The 19,240-nt window shown below is 44.0% G+C and overlaps 1 protein-coding gene across 1 annotated transcript in view; it reads left to right on the top strand.

Annotated features, from left to right (window-relative positions):
• The window catches only part of Kcnma1 (potassium calcium-activated channel subfamily M alpha 1), a 719,714-nt gene that overhangs the window by 647,394 nt on the left and 53,080 nt on the right, over nucleotides 1–19,240 (top strand). The window contains 2 exon segments of the mRNA XM_042054118.1: nucleotides 1,028–1,252; nucleotides 3,491–3,683. Coding sequence (XP_041910052.1) covers nucleotides 1,028–1,252; nucleotides 3,491–3,683 — 418 coding nt within the window.

The raw sequence follows: 19,240 nt of genomic DNA, 5'->3' as shown, positions 1-19,240 counted from the left end.
TGCATGCATACTTATTGTATACACTAAAATTATTAGAAAAATTTATATGCTCTTTAACATGATGGAAATGGAGGTTTAAACCAGCATTGGACTTCCTAAAAGAATGGTATTATAAAATGACTCACATGGCAACCTGAGTTGTTTTTTTTTTTTTATGTATACAATATTCTGTCTGTGCGTATGCCTGCAGGCCAGAAGAGGCACCAGACCCCATTACAGATGGTTGTAAGCCACCATGTGGTTGCTGGGAATTGAACTCAGGACCTTTGGAAGAGCAGGCAATGTTCTTAACCTCTGAGCCATCTCTCCAGCCCCCAGGCAACCTGAGTTTTATTTTTTTTATCCTCCTCCCCTTTCCCCCCAGTATACTTTTGTACTTTTGTCCATAGAACGGGCACCTTGTGCAATTTTATATTTGATACTGAAGAATCACTTACTTTCTATTATTCTGAACTAAATTAAACATTTGTTTTATTGCAGTACAAATAATAGTTGTGTTGGATATCTTTGTGGTTTTATGATGAAATACCTGAGACAGCTAACTTGTAAAGAGAAAAGGTAGCTCACAGTTTTGAAGAGGTTCAAAGTCTGCCCCATTTGCCTGGTCTCTGCGAAGGTTGGTGGGTGGTAGATGATCACAGCAGCAATGTGTAGAAGCAAACATCACCAGAGAGAAATGAGATGGGTTTGTCCAGGTTTGCTCTTTTCATACTGATCGTTTCTGGAGAACTCAAGAGGACACATGAGAACTCTCAGGCAGTTCCACATGAATTGCCCCACACCTCCAGTAAGGTGTGGCTTTAACTCACAGACCTTCTGCCATATAGTAATGCCACCCTGGAGACAAAGACTTTGATAACAATGGGCCCGTGGGGGAGACCCAGAGCACACCTAAATCACACCAATAGAACACAGTAAGCACAGAACCAATACTAACGTTCTCCTTTGCGCAAATGCTGCTTTTTCTTTTTTATATCGATGTTGTGAGCTCTCCTCTCTGATAGTCTTGCACTTCCCTCTGTTACAGACTCGAAGTGAAGCCGCCATGACTGTCCTGAGTGGCCATGTTGTAGTCTGTATCTTTGGGGATGTCAGCTCAGCCCTGATTGGTCTCCGGAACCTGGTGATGCCGCTCCGTGCTAGCAATTTTCACTACCATGAGCTCAAACACATTGTGTTTGTGGGCTCCATCGAGTACCTCAAGCGAGAGTGGGAAACACTGCACAACTTCCCCAAAGTGTCCATATTGCCTGTGAGTCAAGGTCGCACTATTTGATGTTTGCTCTTCATCTTTTCATTCACAAAAGGGAATCCCAGGTGGCTGTAATTGCTGAAGCTTTGATCCTGCCTCTGCTCCTTCATGTGGTTTCAGGCCCGAGGATGCAACAGTCCTCCTGTGCTCTGCCAAGAAAGTCAGAACCCTGGGAGGCCTTATTAAAAGGAATTTGCAGCCAAGTGCAGCCTCTTGTCAGGGGTGAAGTTGAGCTACCACCACATGCATTAACCATACCAGTGTCAAAATCCTCTCTCCTAGGTGAAATTTAGAGTGTTGCCCTGTTTTGATATACACATCTAGAATTCACTTATAAGATTCCTGTTGGCATTTTAATTTGACAGGGTTAATTCTTAGAGAAATGCTGATCTGTCCCATCTTCCTTCTGATATTGACCAAATAAATAAAGGGGAGAATTATCTCTACTGTATGGAATTCCAAACCTCTTCTGTGGACCAACCTCTGCCCGACCTTTGTTTTGTTTTCCATGGCTTTGTGTGCATATGTGTACACATGCAAACACATATACATATTACATATACATATGTATGTGTATATATATATATGTATATACCATGTCATCTTTATTACAAAGATCATCAATCTACAAAAGACAATTTGGGACTCCATAGTTTAATGTGAAGGTATGAGATGAATGATTTAAAAGTCATATAACTAGCCCTTTCAAATTATAATATATTCTCTACCAAATTATAGACAGAATATTAAGTGATTAAGTGATGGAAACAAGAGGAGATGCATACAGCAGATAGCAAATACTTGGCTAATACAAATTGTAGGTTGAATGCAACTGGTTTATCTATATCACATTTTAAGTAAAAATTTAAATAAATCTAGAATATCAGTGATGCTAATGGCTTGATGGGACCCCGAAATAATGCTGTATGGCTACTGAGTTCTCCGGAATGGGATGGTCCAGGTCGTTCTACTGGAACGTCCTTGGGAGGACACTGTAAGAGTGCTGGTCCTATCATAGCTGTGCTTGCTCTCCATCATTAACCTTGCATCTGCAAAGGAATTTCTACTGTCTCACACTGTCATGGGTTTTTAAAATCTCTGTTTACTGGCTTATTTATTTTTAATTGCACCAGTAATATACAAATCTGTTCATGTTATAAAATATTCAAACAATATAGAAGTATATAAAGTTAAAAGCAAACTTTCCACTTCATCCTTTCCTCTCCCAGAGGTAATTACTGTTATTAGTTTAGTGTATAGTTTTTCCTGAGTTTTCTCTGAATTTGCATACTTTTATAAATATATAATTTTTACTTCAAGCAGCTTCATTTTTTCCCCAAATAAATGGGGTTAAACTTTTAAATTGTTCTCGATCTCCACCTCCCACCACTTACTGTTCCTTTATCTTGGACATTATTCCAGCTCAATGGGTATGTGGAGGACTAGCTCTGGCTGTCCTTGCAGTACATATGTCTACTGTATAGGTATGTCCAAAATCTTACGTTGTTGGATAATTATGTAGTTTCCTTGGTTTTTTTATTTACTGAAAATATGCAATAAGATTTTATGGCCCTAAGCTTGCCCTCCCTCCTTTGTAGAATGCACTCTGATTCCACTGGCTCCTGCAGTCTTCCGACTGAGCAGAGCCAGGAGCCCACCTCATCACACCCTGTTTTGCTGATTTCCCCATGGCTGCTATGGAAATTCTAATCGGATATGCTGTCTTTTGCCAGAGACAGAAGTGACCTGCTATTAAATAAACAGGCATTTGAAACCCACCCCCTCGTTATATTCTGAAAGGCAGAGGTTGCCACAGGACAGTTACTTAAATCAAGACAATTTCCAGGCAGGAGGAAGATGGAGACCCTGGCATTATCCGTCTCGCGTTTGTTAGTAATAGCTTGATTGAGTATTGAGAGCTGGCCTGAAATGCTGCCGTCAGCACCGACTACCCTTTAGATTAGCGTGCAGCCCTTATTCCCCGAAATGTAGTTAGGCCAGCTTAATGTCAAGACATAAAAAAGATACTTGTTAAATAATGTCCCAAAGCTCCAGCTCAATCTTTAATTTGTTTTTATTTTTTCCTTCTTTCCCTCCCCTCCCTCCCTCTCTCTACCTCTCCCTCTCCCTCTCTCCCTCTCTCTCTCTCTTTCTCTCTCTCCCTCCCATCCCTCCCTCTCTCTGCCTCTATCCCCCCTTTCTTTCTCTCTCTTTCTCTCTACCACCCCCATGCCAAAGGGTACGCCATTAAGTCGGGCTGATTTAAGGGCTGTCAACATCAACCTCTGTGACATGTGCGTTATCCTGTCAGCCAATCAGAATAATATTGATGATACTTCGCTTCAGGACAAGGAATGTATCTTGGCGTCACTCAACATCAAATCTATGCAGTTTGATGACAGCATCGGGGTCTTGCAGGCTAATTCCCAAGGTAAGGACAGCCTGTAATACTTCTCTGCTGTGCCTATGGGGGACAGGGGCTGGCAAGAGGGATATCCTTCACTCAGTAATTCAAAGAGGCTCACATCAGCCTGTCTGGCAGTGAAACCTGTGGTCGCCACAATGACTTAGAGAGGAGCATCTGTTCTTCCTGTCATCTGGAGATGTAGACCTGAACCCTGGTGTACGTCTCCCTCCCTCCAGTTTGTTGCATTTTCATGCAATAAAAGAGTTTTGAAATAGCCGCCCTCTTGGCCTTTGCAAACAAGGGGCTTTATGGCCAGGGTCACTGCCTAAGTGCCAGAGCATTTAAAGATGTTAGCTGTATACTTCTCTGCCCCTTCCCTGTGAGTACTTTTCCGTGGAGCTGAAATGGAAGTGTTAAGCTTTGCTATGGTTAGGGTCATATCCAAGACTCCTAAGGTTGGAGATCTCTAAAGAGTGAGGATGAGGAGGATACTAGAAGTCATGTAGCAAGAAATGATGCTTGTTGGCCTGTGCATTTTACTGTAGGAGGCACAGAGGCCTTAAATGACACACAACTGCCTTTTTTTTTTGGCCCCAATCTTCTCTATCATTTACTCTGGGATTTTGGATAGGTGATTTCAAGTAAAGAGGCCTTCTTGTAGTCTCAGGGAATCATCGCAGCAAGTAACCCCATAATGAGTGGCGTTGGGACTTGGGATCAGGAAGGATAGGAGATGAAGTATTTTCCTCTGAGTGACAGCTCTGTGTAGGTCATGCAGGGCCTGCTGGATGGGTATGGTTGACCACTGAATGGGAGCCCTACTCCTATCATTCCGAGAAGCAAAGCCTGAGAGAACTGTAGCTGCTAGGGCAGGAAGCTTCTTATTGGTGGGTGGCCTCCCTATGCAGACCTTTCTGGAAGCTTGACTGCATTGTGGAGCTAAGACCTTGGTGTTCTGCTATCTTTGAGCAGCCCAGCATTTCCAGCCTCTTCTAGCTTCTGCTCAGCATGGCCATAAAACCAAGACACACAGTACCTGCAACCTCCCCGCTGCAGGTTCTCTTCCTTCCTTGCACTGCCGTACGGGAAAGCTGGCCATTGAAGAGGGGTGCTGAGGAGGGACTGGGAAGTGAAAGGGAAGGAAAGGCCTTAATGCTGCTTTACATTGGGGTCATGAGCAGCGGTGATGTTCACAGCTAATCTTGCAAGAGTGTCTGGAGAGTCAGTGGCCTTGCTGCTGAGCTCTGGGAGAAGAGGTGTAGGCCTTCCCCTGGGGAGTCTTGACATTCACAGTGGCTGTCGGTCCAGCTGTAATGCCTCCCTCTTTGCTCTTCTTGTGGAATGGGGAATCAGGGCCTCCTTGACTTGGGTTTCTGCAACTCTCTGAAGGTTGGCTCAGTCTCTTGTTCTAGCTGAGTCACTTCCTGCTTCCATTTTTCTAACACAACCTTGTCTGAGGCTTAATTTTGACCTCTTCATTCTACCATCCTGCCTGATACTCCCAAATGTAGACCTTGGCACAGCCATGCAAGAGAACAACATGCCAAGGCCCTGAAACAGACTCTAAGTTCTGTCAGGTTGCACACACAGGTCATAGAACTTCCTTTCTGCCCAGTTTGCCTGGGGAGCACTAGGGAGAAAGGATGTAGAAAGACAGTAAACTCACCTTCCTGGGGGTGAGTGCAGTAAGCTGGTATGTGGTACCTGCCTTTAAACCCCTGCTCTTTAATTTGTCTTCCTCGCCTTCATCCTGGTGTGAGCATCACCTAGGGCAGCTTGTTGGACAGGCATCTTCTCATGGCCCATCTTAAACTACCTGTCAGTTCTGCATTCTAATGAGATCCCTGGGTGACTGGTACAAGCTGCTCTAAAGCTATTGAAATCTTCACACTAACAAACCCAGCGCACTGAACATGCTGATCAGCTAGTTCAGACATGCCTCCTGTTCTGGGAGGGAGTATTGAGGGAACTGGAAAGGTTTGAAAGGAGCAGTTCTCCCTTTGGGTAGAGACAGTGAGAACAGAAGAAGGCAGGGAAGCCCTTCCTCACACCTGCCTGTCTATGTCCTCCCGGTATGATGATGACCCCAAGGTCTGCAGATGTATGACAATGCACACATGTGTAGTTACAAAGATGTTCCATCTAGCTCCCTTTAAACTTCATCCTACCTCAAATTCTGTATGATGTCCCAACTCACAAAATCTTCCCTTCCCCCTGTGCTCAAAGGCCTTGATATTAAGGAAACCAGGAATAAGCAAAGGGAATAAGTTCCAGCAAGAGATATGGAGGGAGAAGAGACATTCTTTTTTCTCTCAGAAGGAAGGAAGGATGTCTTTCTTTTGTGTGTGGAAGTGCACACGCTGAGGCAGTCTGAATGCTGGACTCTCAACTGTTTGTGTATTCAAATGCTAACCTGAGATAGGGAGGCCTGGGAAGGTGAGAATTTGAGGAGGTAACTAGGTCATGAAGACAGTGCTCTCGAAAGGGATTGGTACCTGCATAAAAGAGACCTCAGAAATACCCAACATTCCCACTACTTGAGGAGATGAAGGAAGAGGGTGCCATATGAATCAGAAGTCTTGATCCGGATGTCTGTGCATCCTGAATAGAGAGAAGGAGCTTTCTATTGCCAGTATCCAACAGTTAGCATGAAATGTTCATCTCATGACCTGAATGAATGAGAAGGACCACCAAGAGCAGAGGAAGGCAGAGCCTGAGACGCATGCCTGGCAGGCAGTACTTCTCTTAACCTCAGGCCAGCAGTATAATTCAGCAGGTGCCTCCTAGACACCAGCAGTCAGCTCTACTCCTAAGGATATAATATGGAAACTTTTGGTTGTAGGAGGGGAGAGCTGCTTCTTGGTTCCTGCTGCCCAGAACCGAAATAATCACACAGAAACTGTATTAAATTATTGCTTGGCCCATCAGCTCTAGCTTCTTATTGGCCAACTCTTACATATTAATTTAACCCATCTCCATTAATCTGTGTATCACCACATGGCTGTAGCATACTGGGTAAAGTTCCCAGTGTTTGTCTCTGGTGGGCTATGTGGTTGCTCTCTGACTCTGCCTCCTTTCTCCCAGTATTCAGTTTAGTTTTTCCCGCCTACCTAAGTTAAGCCCTGCTCTAGGTCCAAAGCACTTTCTTTATTAATTAACCAATCATATTCACAGCATACAGAAGGGAATCCCACATCACTTGGTAGCCAAAATACTCCATTTTTTCTTTCTCACTTTGTCATCTCCTACCCTATTATTGGCCTCTGCATCATCCTCTGGTATAAGTGGTATGCAGTGGTCCAGTGGCAGTTCCAGCAGCAAGAAGTGTCTCTTCCCCACAGCTTGCCTCTGGAGCTCACCCTGTACCCAGTTGTTTGAGTTCCTTTTAGCCATGCACTAGATAGGGGAGCTGAATGTCCCTGCTGTTTCCCTTCTCTAAGACCTCTTTGATTAGCTCATATTCCCAGCGGCCTCATACTTCATTGTCCGCCCAAGTATCTGACAGGTCCACACGCCAAGGGAAGCTGCAATTATAGGCAATAAAGGCATCATGCTGCTCTTTGCATTTTGGGAAATATATCTCACGTCCCCTGAGTGAAAACCAAAGAGGTTTCTAGCACCTGCCAGGCCAGTTTCATCATGATGTGTCCTGTGGTCCTCGACAAAACCCCACAACTGCCTTGACCCAGGCATGAGCCGTGCTTTCATTTCTCTAGAACCCAGCTGGGTTCAGACGTGTGGACGGAGAACTGCTGTGCTCTTGTGGGCAGTTGTTCGGAAGTGCTGCAGCTGAACGAGAAAAGGGCATATTAACATTGAGGGCACCCGGCCTCTGTGGTGAGGATCTGTGTCTGTGCACTTGCCGCCGCGTGTTATTCTTGCTTCTCTTCCCCTTCCCCTTTCGTGTCGCTTTTTCTAGCCCGCGTGGTGTCAGAACTGACCCAACGTAGGGATTCTGCACCAGACACTTTCTGGAAAGAGAGGAGATGTGATGGCTGGTTGTCAAAAACAATTACAGCAGAAGGTGGCATATTCCATGTGGGATGGTATATCCGATGTGACATTTGGGTCTATGAGATGCAGTTTTAATATACAGCAGGCAAAACGGCAGTGACAATTACATAAAGCAGGTGAAGCTGCTTCTTGCTGGTCAGCAAACATCAGCTCAGAACCACTTTACAGCTCCTTACCAGCAACTAAGTGCCTTTATTTACAGAGTGCCTGTCACTTCCCTTGGCTTGGAGAGCTGGTGTATTATTTAGCACGCATTTATCTGGGGAAAACACTTCAATTTAAATCAGCTGGTACAATAGTGCCTCTTGCCAGTCTGTTTCGCTCTGGTTCTAAAAGACAAGAAAGGGAGTCTGATCTTGGAAAGAGCAGAGTTTGTTCTCAGGGGGCCTCTGGAATCAGGACCTATAAAGAGACTGTGGTAGAGTTGCTCTTTTTTTAAAAAAAAAAAATGTGAAATAAGCATCTTACACCTTGTTTTTGCTTTGGGTCAAGGCTTCTTTTAAGGAAAAGAAAGGAATAAGTATGTGGTTCTTCCACTCCCATGCACCAGCCACTCTGAAGACAAAAATGGCTTGGATTCGGCATCCCACTAGCAAGGAGGAGGTCAGCAGGTGGAGGGCGATGACAATACAAAGCCAGGAGGACCAGGTTAGCAAGGGAGAGGATGCATCTTTTCCTCGATTCCCACGTCTTCAGGAGTCTTCCCAGAAGAGGTGACAGGTGGGCCTGCACTGCACGCCACGTATGCGGCTAGGCAGCTCTTGTGAAGGACCTGGTGTGAACATGATGCAGGGGCTGGACTTGCCCTCACTCCTCATCTTAACAAAGTAAAACTGCAGTAGTAGCCACTACGCTTACCGTTATGACGAGATGTCCAGCAAGAAGCAACTGAAAGAAGGAAGGGGTTGTTCTGGCATATAGTTGGTTGGAGATATTCCATTACCGTCAGGAGATATTCCATTACCGTCAGGATGCCTGGTGGCAGGAGTAGGCCAGTCATTCATATTGTACCTGAAATATTCATATAGTCCAGAAACAGAGAGTGAACAGGAAGTGTGATGGGCTATAAAACTCCAAGGCCCACCCCCATCAATTTTCCCCGAGCAAGGCTTTACCTACTAATGATTCCGCAGCCTTTTCAAACTTTGCCACTTTTAGGGGACAAGTGAGTAAACACCTGAGCCTAGCGGGCCAGGGGAGAGGGATTCACTTCACCTATAAACTATACGAAATGGTTCTGCGTGACTAGTGGCTATGTAACTGGGCTGCTTAGCCTGAGAAAGGTAGCTTAATGTCTTGATAAGGGTTTGGACTGGGAGAAGTCAAAGATTTGGCATAACGGGGCAGTTATAAATCTATCTTTGAAAAGGATACAGCTTGACCCTGGCTTCCTGTGAAATGGGATGGAGCTCAGTGTGCAGCTTTGGGGTAGCAGAGTGGAGCAAGGCAGGCATGGAGGTGGACTGGAAGCGCAGAAAAGAGTTGCAGAGGACAGTGGATGAAAAGGGGAAGATGGATAAGGATCTGGGAAGGGGTTTCAAGGTTGCCTTCTAGATAAAGGCCCTGCAACTAAGGAAGAAGAGAGGACCAGGGGCCTGGAGAGATGGCTCAGAGGTTAAGAGCATTGCCTGCTCTTCCGAAGGTCCTGAGTTCAGTTCCCAGCAACCACATGGTGGCTCACAACCATCTGTAATGGGGTCTGGTGCCCTCTTCTGGCCTGCAGGCATACACACACAGAGAATATTGTATACATAATAAACAAATAAATAAATAAATTTATAAAAAAAAGAGAGGACCAAGGAGGAGACACGGGCAGGGGAAGAAGGAGAAGAAGGGAAAGAATTTAGTCCTGATCACTTTGAACCAGTGAGGACCAAGAGGAACCATACAGCTGGCTGCACAGCCTGCATTGTTACGTCAGCGTCTGTGAAGAGCAGAGGTTCTTTGGCCTTGGATTCAGATGAAATAAAGGATTCCATTCTTTGACTGGATGCAGATGTTCTTCCGTTTCTAGTGGGATAATACCCAAGTAGACCCATCAGAGTTGAAACAGCATCCCCCAGGCCAGAGAGACGCTTTCTCTGGTAAAAAGACTTGCAGCACAAGCCTATGACCCGAGTTTGATTAGACTTCCACAGCTGGATGCAGTTGGACGTGCCTGTGGTCCCAGCCCTTAAGTGGCAAGGTGCGAGGCAAACCTGGGAGAAGCAGCTAGAAGATCATAGATGGGCCAGCTTGCCTGAATTAACATGTGTAGCAGTTTGATGATTTCTCTTTTACTGGCATATTTTTGATTATATTAACCTTCTCAGGACTTGAGAGAAACCTCAACTGAAGGAAAAAAGCGGCAGGGAAATGATGTGGGAGCATCAGACTGTGTTTCCTGCCAACTGGCTCTATTTGCCAACCTTGCTTCTGTCACCCTCTCTAAGTGATAAGTACAGCTATTAGTTACATAGGACACAGTCTTGGGAAGTGACACAGATGAGATCCAGCTTTGCAGTATGCTTACCCCAAAGCCAGCAGGGTTCTGTGCTTGGAGCAAGCTGAGCTCTGTAGGAAGCTTTCCCTTTCTGGTTCAATGCCTGGGCTATGTTTGGATGCTAGTTATAAGGGGCCTTCCTTGTTCCCCTCCTGCTGTAGGTTCTTCACTTTTGTGATTCGTGCTTCATGTCTTATACAAGTCTGTCCAATTCCAAAAACACCTGCTGTGCTCCAGACTGTGTGATAGTCTTTGCTGTTGAGATGGTGGGCATGAAACTCATTCCTGGTCTGACCTTTTCCTATACAAATATTTATGAGGAAAGAGAGCACATGGAAAAACTGCCCAGATAGTCTTGCATGAAACTTACTATATAGATGAAAATGACCTTGGTACGCCTACTTCAGTCACACACACACACACACACACACACACATGTATGCACACACGCATATACACATGCATGTACACATCCCTGTTTGTCCAGCCTTTCGTTATCTGAAGCCATAGTGACTTCTGTATTCCCCTTGGGATGGATGCTGTGGATGAGGATCTTCACCTCACTGGATGGCAAGTGCAGGCTTCTTGAGGACTTTGTCAACCTGGAACTCAGGGACAGAACTCACAGGAAGGAATCCACTACAAGCATTTGACTGTTCATTCACAAGCTAGTACTAAGGAGAGATTGGGTCATTCTTCTGGTGAAGGTCTAATTCATTGGGAGCAGTGATTATTTCAGCAGAAGGGTATTTCAAAAGACATGAAGAGTTAAAAGGGGGAAAAGGAGAAACAAAATAATGGTGCAGAGGGGACAGCCAGGATGAGGAAACTGTGACAACAAGCTACTTGCCAAATGGCTGAGATGAACAGGTTAAAAGGTCCATTGTGTCTTGTGTCCCATTGCACAAAGACTAGGACCATCAGCTAATGATGAAAAAAAGAACTAGTTTTCTCACCTAGCATAAGGAAGTCATTCCCAGGAAACAGAACGGGATCTGCAGGGAGCATCTTATGGTCATGGGCTAAAAGAAAGTTTCTGGCCACCATGATCTCTGTGATGAGAGGCCGATTAAATGAGATGAGCCCAGTGGTCCTTTATAACGGAGGTCTCTGGAATTTCCTTGGTTTTTATTACACGGGGGTCTGCATTTTATATGTTCTGTAGCCTTGCTCCGAAGGGAGAGCTATGGTGTTTGGCAGGACAGGGGTCATGGGTCTCTTAGTGGAAGTGTTCACATCCTTCCTGAATTGTGCTGTCTTTGTATCTAGAGCAGCAGTGTGGCCAGTGCAGGGCGAGCATTTGCACATCTGGAGTTCCCATCAGAGTCACAGATCACCCCGTCCCCCACTCCCATGTCCCTACTTGTCAACACCTGCCCTTCCCACTTTCTGCTCGTCCTCTGCTTCTCGCAGATTGCAGACACACCTATGCACGTTTCCTCCCACCCAGCCTCTCTCTCTGAAACCAGAGAAGCATTTTTTTCAGCAGCTCCCGTATAGCATTTCATTACCACAATATTCTCTCTCAATTCCGAAATGGCAGTGGGGGAGCGCCATTTCTCTTTATGCCTACTGAACGAACAAAGCTCAGCACTAAAATATTTTCCTTCCGTTGTAACTGAAATGGCTGTTGGCTTCCATCCCAAAAACCAGAAAGACAATTCTACTTAACTGTTTAGAGATTTATACATACCACACTGGAGTAGCCTCTAGGTAGTAACTTTAGATACCCAGCCCAATAATTTTCTTTTATTGGTTTGTGATTTAGATCCTATTTGGAATCCTCTATAATAAGAGTAGTACATTTCATTACAAAAAGCTTACTAAACAATAAAGAAAAGTCTGGCTTAGGGCTCTGAAAGGGTCCCAAGTACAGAGAGGAGCCTGCCCTGTTAACATTTCTTCTGAAGACTTCACGAGATGAATCTCAGCCTACTAGTGCCAATATGTTTGGTGAAGCAGCGGCTGCAGTTATTTGGTAAATGGCTTTAAGTTAGGAGAATTTTTCCTACACAGCATATTTTGTCACATGAAAGGGCCTCTTAAGAGCAGCATCTCCTGGTGACGTGATCCTCTGAGAGAAACAAGGATTGACAAGAGCCATTGCAACACAAGACTGAGTAGTGTGAACCACCTTTGAACCTTACTGGATGCCTTCCAAACAGAGATAGATAGATAGATGATAGATAGATAGATAGATAGATAGATAGATAGATAGATAGATAGATAGATAGATAGATAGATAGATAGATAGATAGATAGATGATAGATAGATAGATAGATAGATAGATAGATAGATAGATAGATAGATGAGAAAGAGAGAACATGCAGGCATGCATACATGTACCTGTAGAGGCATGTGCAAGGAGACCAGAGGTCAACATTAGTTGTCTTCCTACCTTGCTCTCCATCTTTGACTTTTGAACCATGGTCGTTCATGGACCCTGGAGTTCATACTTGGGTCTGTTTGTTCACTTTGAACTTGGGTGCTGTGGATCTGAACTCAGGTCTCATGCTTATGCTTCAAACGTGTTACCAATGGAACCATTTCCTCCAATCCAAAGGACTCTTTTGCAGGTTGACTCCTCGTGCAGACTGGACATAGCCTGGGACAACAGAGTGAAAGGCATCTTAGCTTCAGAGCCAGGAAACAGATGTGGCATAGTGTTGGTAAGGGACTAAATGTATCACCTACGCATCAGGCTGTCACATGGTCGCTGACTCCTCCAAGTATGTGTGCCCCATTCATGCTCATTTTACAAATTGTGATTTCTTTCTGTCTAATTCGGGTGAGCCATGCACCCCCACTTTTTCATAGCATATTTACCCTGGAAAACTGCTGAGGTAGAGGTTCTGCTTCAATTTAAAGATAGGAAAGTGAGGTTCAGGAAAACCAAGTCTCTTCCAACATCAGAGTGAGTCAAAAACACTAGGAGCTGGTACCCAGACTGTTTGATGATGACCACACCAATCTGTTCCAATTAAGACAGTGTTAACCGTGTTCTGATAAGACAGGGCCTTGACTCTGTGAATCTACTTTTAGGGGTTTTCCTTGAGGATAAACATTCCAGGGAAGAAAGTACTCAAATGTCTTACACCTAAATTACCTTCGTCCTAAAGGGATTGAAGTTTGTCTTGCATCTTTTTTTGTCTCAGTGAATTATATAGTGGAGGGGGTGGTAGTGGTCCCTGGCTCTTTCTACCGCAACAAGAGGTACTGGGAAGTTTTTGGGTTGAGTCTTTACTAGCTGTGAGACAGGAGGAAATGCACGGTTTTGTGCTGAGTCTGACTTCCTTAACAATAGATTTGTCTGAGCAGGTTTTCTTCTCTATTAATATGGATTGGATGAGCTATGGAGTGGGCTTAATAAAGTGATTGTCACGCAAACACGAAGAAAGGCCTGTGTGATCCCAGACCTATGTGAAATAGACAAGTGTGGTGGAATGCATTTGGAATTTCAGTGCTGGGACGAAGAGAAAGGTGTATCCCTGAGGCTCACTGGCGGGCTGACCTACCTAGCCTAGTCAGCAAGCCTCAAGACAATCAATAGGCCCTGCTCAGAAAACAAGGTAGTTGGTACTTGAAGCAAGACACCAGAGCTTGGTCTCTGGCTTCCACACACAGACACATACACACCTGCACGTATACACACACACACACACACACACCTGCACACACACACACACACACACACACACACAAATACCACTCATTGTGTTGGGGACACAATGAGCACACACATGTGTGCCCACCTATACTTAATATGGATTGACTATGGAGATGGCAAGAAACGTATGGAGCATTTGAGGTTTTTACTTTCTTGTTTAGAGAAATGTTCAGAATATTCCAGGCTTAACTACTGATTCTGTTTCCCAGGTAGAAGGTTCAGTAGAAAGCATCAGATGAAAATGAACACAAGCAGCCGGGCGGTGGTGGCGCACACCTTTAATCCCAGCACTTGGAAGGCAGAGGCAGGCGGATCTCTGAGTTCGAGGCCAGCCTGGTCGACAAGAGCTAGTTCCAGGACAGGCTCTAGAAACTACAGGGAAACCCTGTCTCAAAAAACCAAAAAAAAAAAAAAAAAAAAAAAAAAAAGAAAGAAAATGAACACAAGCTTTTATTCCCCCAAAGCCTCTATATTCAGCTCCAGAAATGGTTCAGATATATGGATGTATGGAATTCATGCAAAGTTATATAGTCAAAGAAGCCAGAGGAACCTGTTATGCTATGGACTCTGTCTCTAGCTGCTTTTCTTCTTTCTCCCTTCCCTTCCCTACTCCCCTCCCTCCCTTCCTCACTTCCTCCCTCTCTCCCTCCCTCCCTCTTTCCCTCCCTTTTTCCTTCCCTCCTTCCCTCCGTCCCTTCATCTCTCCCTCTCTTCCTCCTTCCCTCCCTTCTCCCCATCAGTGAAATTCTGGATAAGGGAGGATTGTGAATCAACCAACAGTTCCTTTTCTGCACACCATTTTCCCTTGCACTTGAGGTTAACTCTCTGTCCGTGCATCCTGAGTCTAATGGGATATCTACAGACAGAAGTGACAGAGACATGTACAATCAGGTGTATAGCAGGGTTTGGCTGCACATAGTTAATGATACAGGGTTTGGGACATTCCAGCGCACCCTGTACATTTCCTAATGTGAGTCATTTGTAACTCCCCAAGACATGATTTAATCCACATGCTGAAATTAGCATGTGTGCCTCGAGCTAGCAAGCAAGCATGCCAACCACCCAATGCGTTTTTGCCTCTACCTGTCCTTTTACCAGCAAAAGCTTATATCAAGTTCTCAAGCCCTAGTTTCTTTTCTCCTAAGTGTTCCTGCAAAGGAGACATCTAATTTACAGATGAGTTTAGTTTGGAGATTTTTAAAGCACTTAAAGATATTGATAAACCTTAAATGCTCCAGTTGTATTTTATGGAAAGTTCTAGAGAAAAAAAATATTTTCCCATTCTAGACAAGCATATTTGTCATTGAGCATCTTGTTACATGTGTCTAGTAAAGGTTTTCTACCAGGTATTTTCAAGCCATGCAGATGGTGTAGTATCATGTGATCTGCCATGTGATGGCAGAGGTTGCTTTGGGCTACAGTCTAGTTTAATCATAGCGTGTGCTACTTACTTTTGGATGGATGACTTGGGTGCAAATCTATCTCTGCCACTTACTAGGCCTAGACAAACCCTTCAATCTCTCGTTTTTCTCATGGGGCATTCTGGCTGCCTTTGGATCAAGTTGCTGTCAGAGTGAAATCAATGTCTGGGCCTTTCTGTTTCCCTCACAGTACCATTAAGTCAGAAAAAAAGGGTTCTCTTTTGTCAGGATATCTCATCTTTCTCTGTTGAGTTGATTCAGGTTAGCTTTTTATTACTGAATTGTGCTGGCCCCTTATTTGTTTGGGATGTTGTCTGTGTACCAGATAGCTGGTTATCAAGGATCTTTCCCTTATTTTGCGCAGCACCTTTTCATTTGTTTGATGGGTTCCCTTGGTGTATGGAAACTTTTCAGCCTCAACCAATGCCACTTGTTTATTTTTGCTTTTGTTACTAAAGCTTTGATGTTTTAGTAAAAAACCAACAAATTGCTGTAGTCCACATTCAAAAGTTGCTTCCCTATCTTTTCCTCTAATTCACACTTTATGTCTTATACTCAAGTCTTTGAACAATTTCAGGTTAATTTTTGTATGTAATATAGGAAAGCGGTCCAGTTTCATTCTCTTGCCATTGGAAATCCAGTTTTCATTATGCACTTACTCAAGAGACTGTCCCATAATGCCGTGGTGCCTTGCTCATGGGTTAGTCAATCACATGTGGGTGGATGTGTTTTCGAATGAACCGACTGGCGTTCAACCTTAGTTGCACAGTGCAATCTCCTCAAGGACATGTAAGAAAGCCTGTAATGCTCAGGCCACCTCCCAGAAGAATTTAAGCAGATACCAGAGGGTGACTCCTTCAGTGACTCCAGCATGAAGCCCAGGTTGAGAAACATTAGTTCAGTCCCTGCCTTTCCCAGGATTCCTATTTCTAAACCTCATATCAGAGTGGATGATTATGGAAGCTTACTCTCCATAGAACGGGCAGCCTTGGGTGGGAGATGGCCGGGAAGTTTGGTTGGCATGTAACAAACCTCATTAAAGTGCAGGTATAATGAGACCTAAATTTTGATTCACAAACTTCCGTGAGGTTCCTGGTCCACCCTACACATCTTGATCAAAGAGAGCAGAAGAAAGCAACCGGGCGAGTGGCCACTTGGGAGACCCATGCAGATGGTCACAAGTAGTTCTTTGAATACCTAATTGGCATAGGGAAAGGAAAGAATTCTGAAAATTAGTCAAACTACATGACTGAAGGCAAACAAGAAGGGAAAATGATGAGAGCATCATGGTTGAGGTTTCACACTTAACTCTACTTTTAATAGGCCCCTGGGTGATTATAAATTCATGATGGCTTTCTTTTTATTGTGATTATGGGAAGGCTATTCTATACTGCTGAAGCAAGACATTACTATCACAAGAGTATTTCTTATCTATTTATTTGCACTTAGGATACTGAGGAATTAAAGGGGAAAAACAACTCTTTGAAAGGAGTATTAATTATATGCCACACAAGGAAGCAATTGTGTCTGTGTTATGAAATATTAAATCAAAATGCCTCCCATCCTCACATGTCCCAGAGATTAATACAGCTGTATTTTGAGGCCCCTCTCGGAGCTGTTTTGCCTGCGAATTTATTGTTTTGTCTCCATTTTCAGAAAGCCCTGTTTTTTTGTGAAGTATAGCACTCTAGGTAGTTTTCAAGGCACAAGCTCCTCTAGAGTCGTCTATGTTGGTAACAACTCTTATGTAGATGGTACACGAGGGATGGCGGGCTGATCGGCTCCTTTAAGATGACAAATGGGCAGAGAGGGTTATTGTCTTTGATTGCAAGCCTTACATCATCTGTATGTAGGAATAAGAGGGCCATACTTTATCTTTAGCCGTTTTATAAATATTTAAGTTCTTATAGTTGCCTAAAGATATTAAAGCATATTTTACAGTAGTCGGAGTATAAATATTATATATAGCACAAGATACCAAAGTCATTTAATGAATTCATAATTTTCAGTTCACATTTATTGGAATGTGTTTTATGTTCTAAAAATCCCATTTAAAAAATAAGGTCCCATTCTGCTCCCTGACAATATACCCAGCATTGGCCAGCATTTGGGGTGGGGCCTTAGTCCCTGCTTTGATGAGGCTTCCCCTAAGGAAGCTGACAAACAGGAAGCTGGGCCCTGGGGAAATATTCCCTCAACCTCTATGCTTAAAAATATTCTTTGAGCAAACACTTTCAGTGTATACAGCATCTCAAAAAGCAAATAAATGGAAGGAAGAAAGGAAGGAAGGAAGGAAGGAGGGAGGGAGGGAGGGAGGGAGGGAGGGAGGGAGGGAGGGAGGGAGGGAGGGAAAAACTGAGATAGTGTCCTGATGTAGTCCAGGCTGACTTTGAGCTAACATGGTCCCGCCTCCACATCCCAGCACTAGAATTTACAGGCATATACTTCCATCCTTGGAAAAGAATGAGAAAACCTTTTTCTTATAATCTTTCCCTTTGTTACTAGTAGAGTCATTCAAAAGATCCGAGGAGGAAAGAATCAAGATGATGTTTGAAATTATCCTCTCCTCCCCTTCCCCAACTCACTTTGTAAACAGGAAGGAAACACTGGTCACCAGGACACTGCTAACACTGGTCTTGACTTGGACCAAGGCTTCGCAACGCACTCTGAATAGTTCTCTCTAAGTTAAAGAGTTCCTGGTGGTAGTGCTTCTTTTGGTTTTTGGATTGTTTGTTTTGTTGTTGTTTTGTTTTTTTCTTCTTTTCCTTCATGCAAGGGAGTGGCACACAGAATACAACTGTACCTCTTTTCAATTTTCCAGCAAAATATAAAGACTTTCCTCGTTAATATTTTACAAAGTTTCTCCATCTCCCAGCGGGAGTCTGTGCTCGGTAATGTTTGCTAATTACCAACAACAAAACTAGACATACAAGGCTGGTAAATTACCTGACCCTTTCCATTTTAATGAGACAACAAGGATTTCACCAAGTGATGTTGTTTCGCTGGTTAATGGTGTCAGCAATGTTGTAATTGTGGGTTGAGACACATTAGCTGAACGGCCACATGTAGAAAGGGCTTTCTTTCAACAAGCCCTTTGGAGACTAACACCATATAATCATTAAGCCTTTGTCGTTTGCATGCTGCTAATCACTTACTTTATTATCCCTCGTATCCATTGTCTTTCTTTAATTGCTCTTTAAATTAAAATTAAAAATAGTTTGAAAGCCCTCAATGGCTAGAATAGCATCTTGATTATGAAGATAACTTCAGGAAATTCAGGGACCGGTGATGTATGGCAAAGGATTAGGGGAGTCCTGCAGCCTGTGCTGCTGTGCTCAGGGCCTCGGGGGCCTAATTGTAGCAGTTTCTCTTTCTTTAGCCCGTACTGTTTGTTTAATAAATGGTTATTTATGGCCTTTTTGGCCATTAGAGAAACTTCTAAGAAAGTACATTTTTTTCATAGGTCTTGGCACTAAGCAGAGTGGTAAAAATGAATGGAAGAAAACTCACACGGGAATCTGAGAGAGCATCCTAGGACACTCAGCTCCCATGCTAGGTTACATACATAGGTCTGTGGGTGCACACTTTTAACTTTTGAGCTCTTGAAAGAGACCTACACCTCAGAGCCTAGAAGGGCCTTAGGGTCATTCCCATAGATAAAGGAACTGAGGCCATTACAGTCGCCACAAGTATAACCACTTGGTAGCAAATGGATATGCTTTGTTAGTGGGATGGATGGAGGACTCCTGGTGGGAGAGGGGACCATGCCTGAGGGCTACTCCTGAGAGATCATATGGTTTTGTGCCTAGGGATGCAATTTGCCAGCAGCTTGGTTGTCATGGTACAATGTCTGTCTCTTGGATGTATGTATCAGTATGTTTGTTAATCTACTCCTATATACTACCTTAAACAAACAAGCAAAAGGCAAACTCCAGTGACATCTCTGTGGCCATTGCTGTCCACTGAATGACAAAAGCAAGACCTAAAATACTCCAG

This window comes from Arvicola amphibius, chromosome 13 (genome assembly GCF_903992535.2).
Source record: "Arvicola amphibius chromosome 13, mArvAmp1.2, whole genome shotgun sequence".
In the NCBI taxonomy this organism is placed as follows: domain Eukaryota; kingdom Metazoa; phylum Chordata; class Mammalia; order Rodentia; family Cricetidae; genus Arvicola; species Arvicola amphibius.
This window is presented reverse-complemented; position numbering and strand designations above follow the sequence as displayed.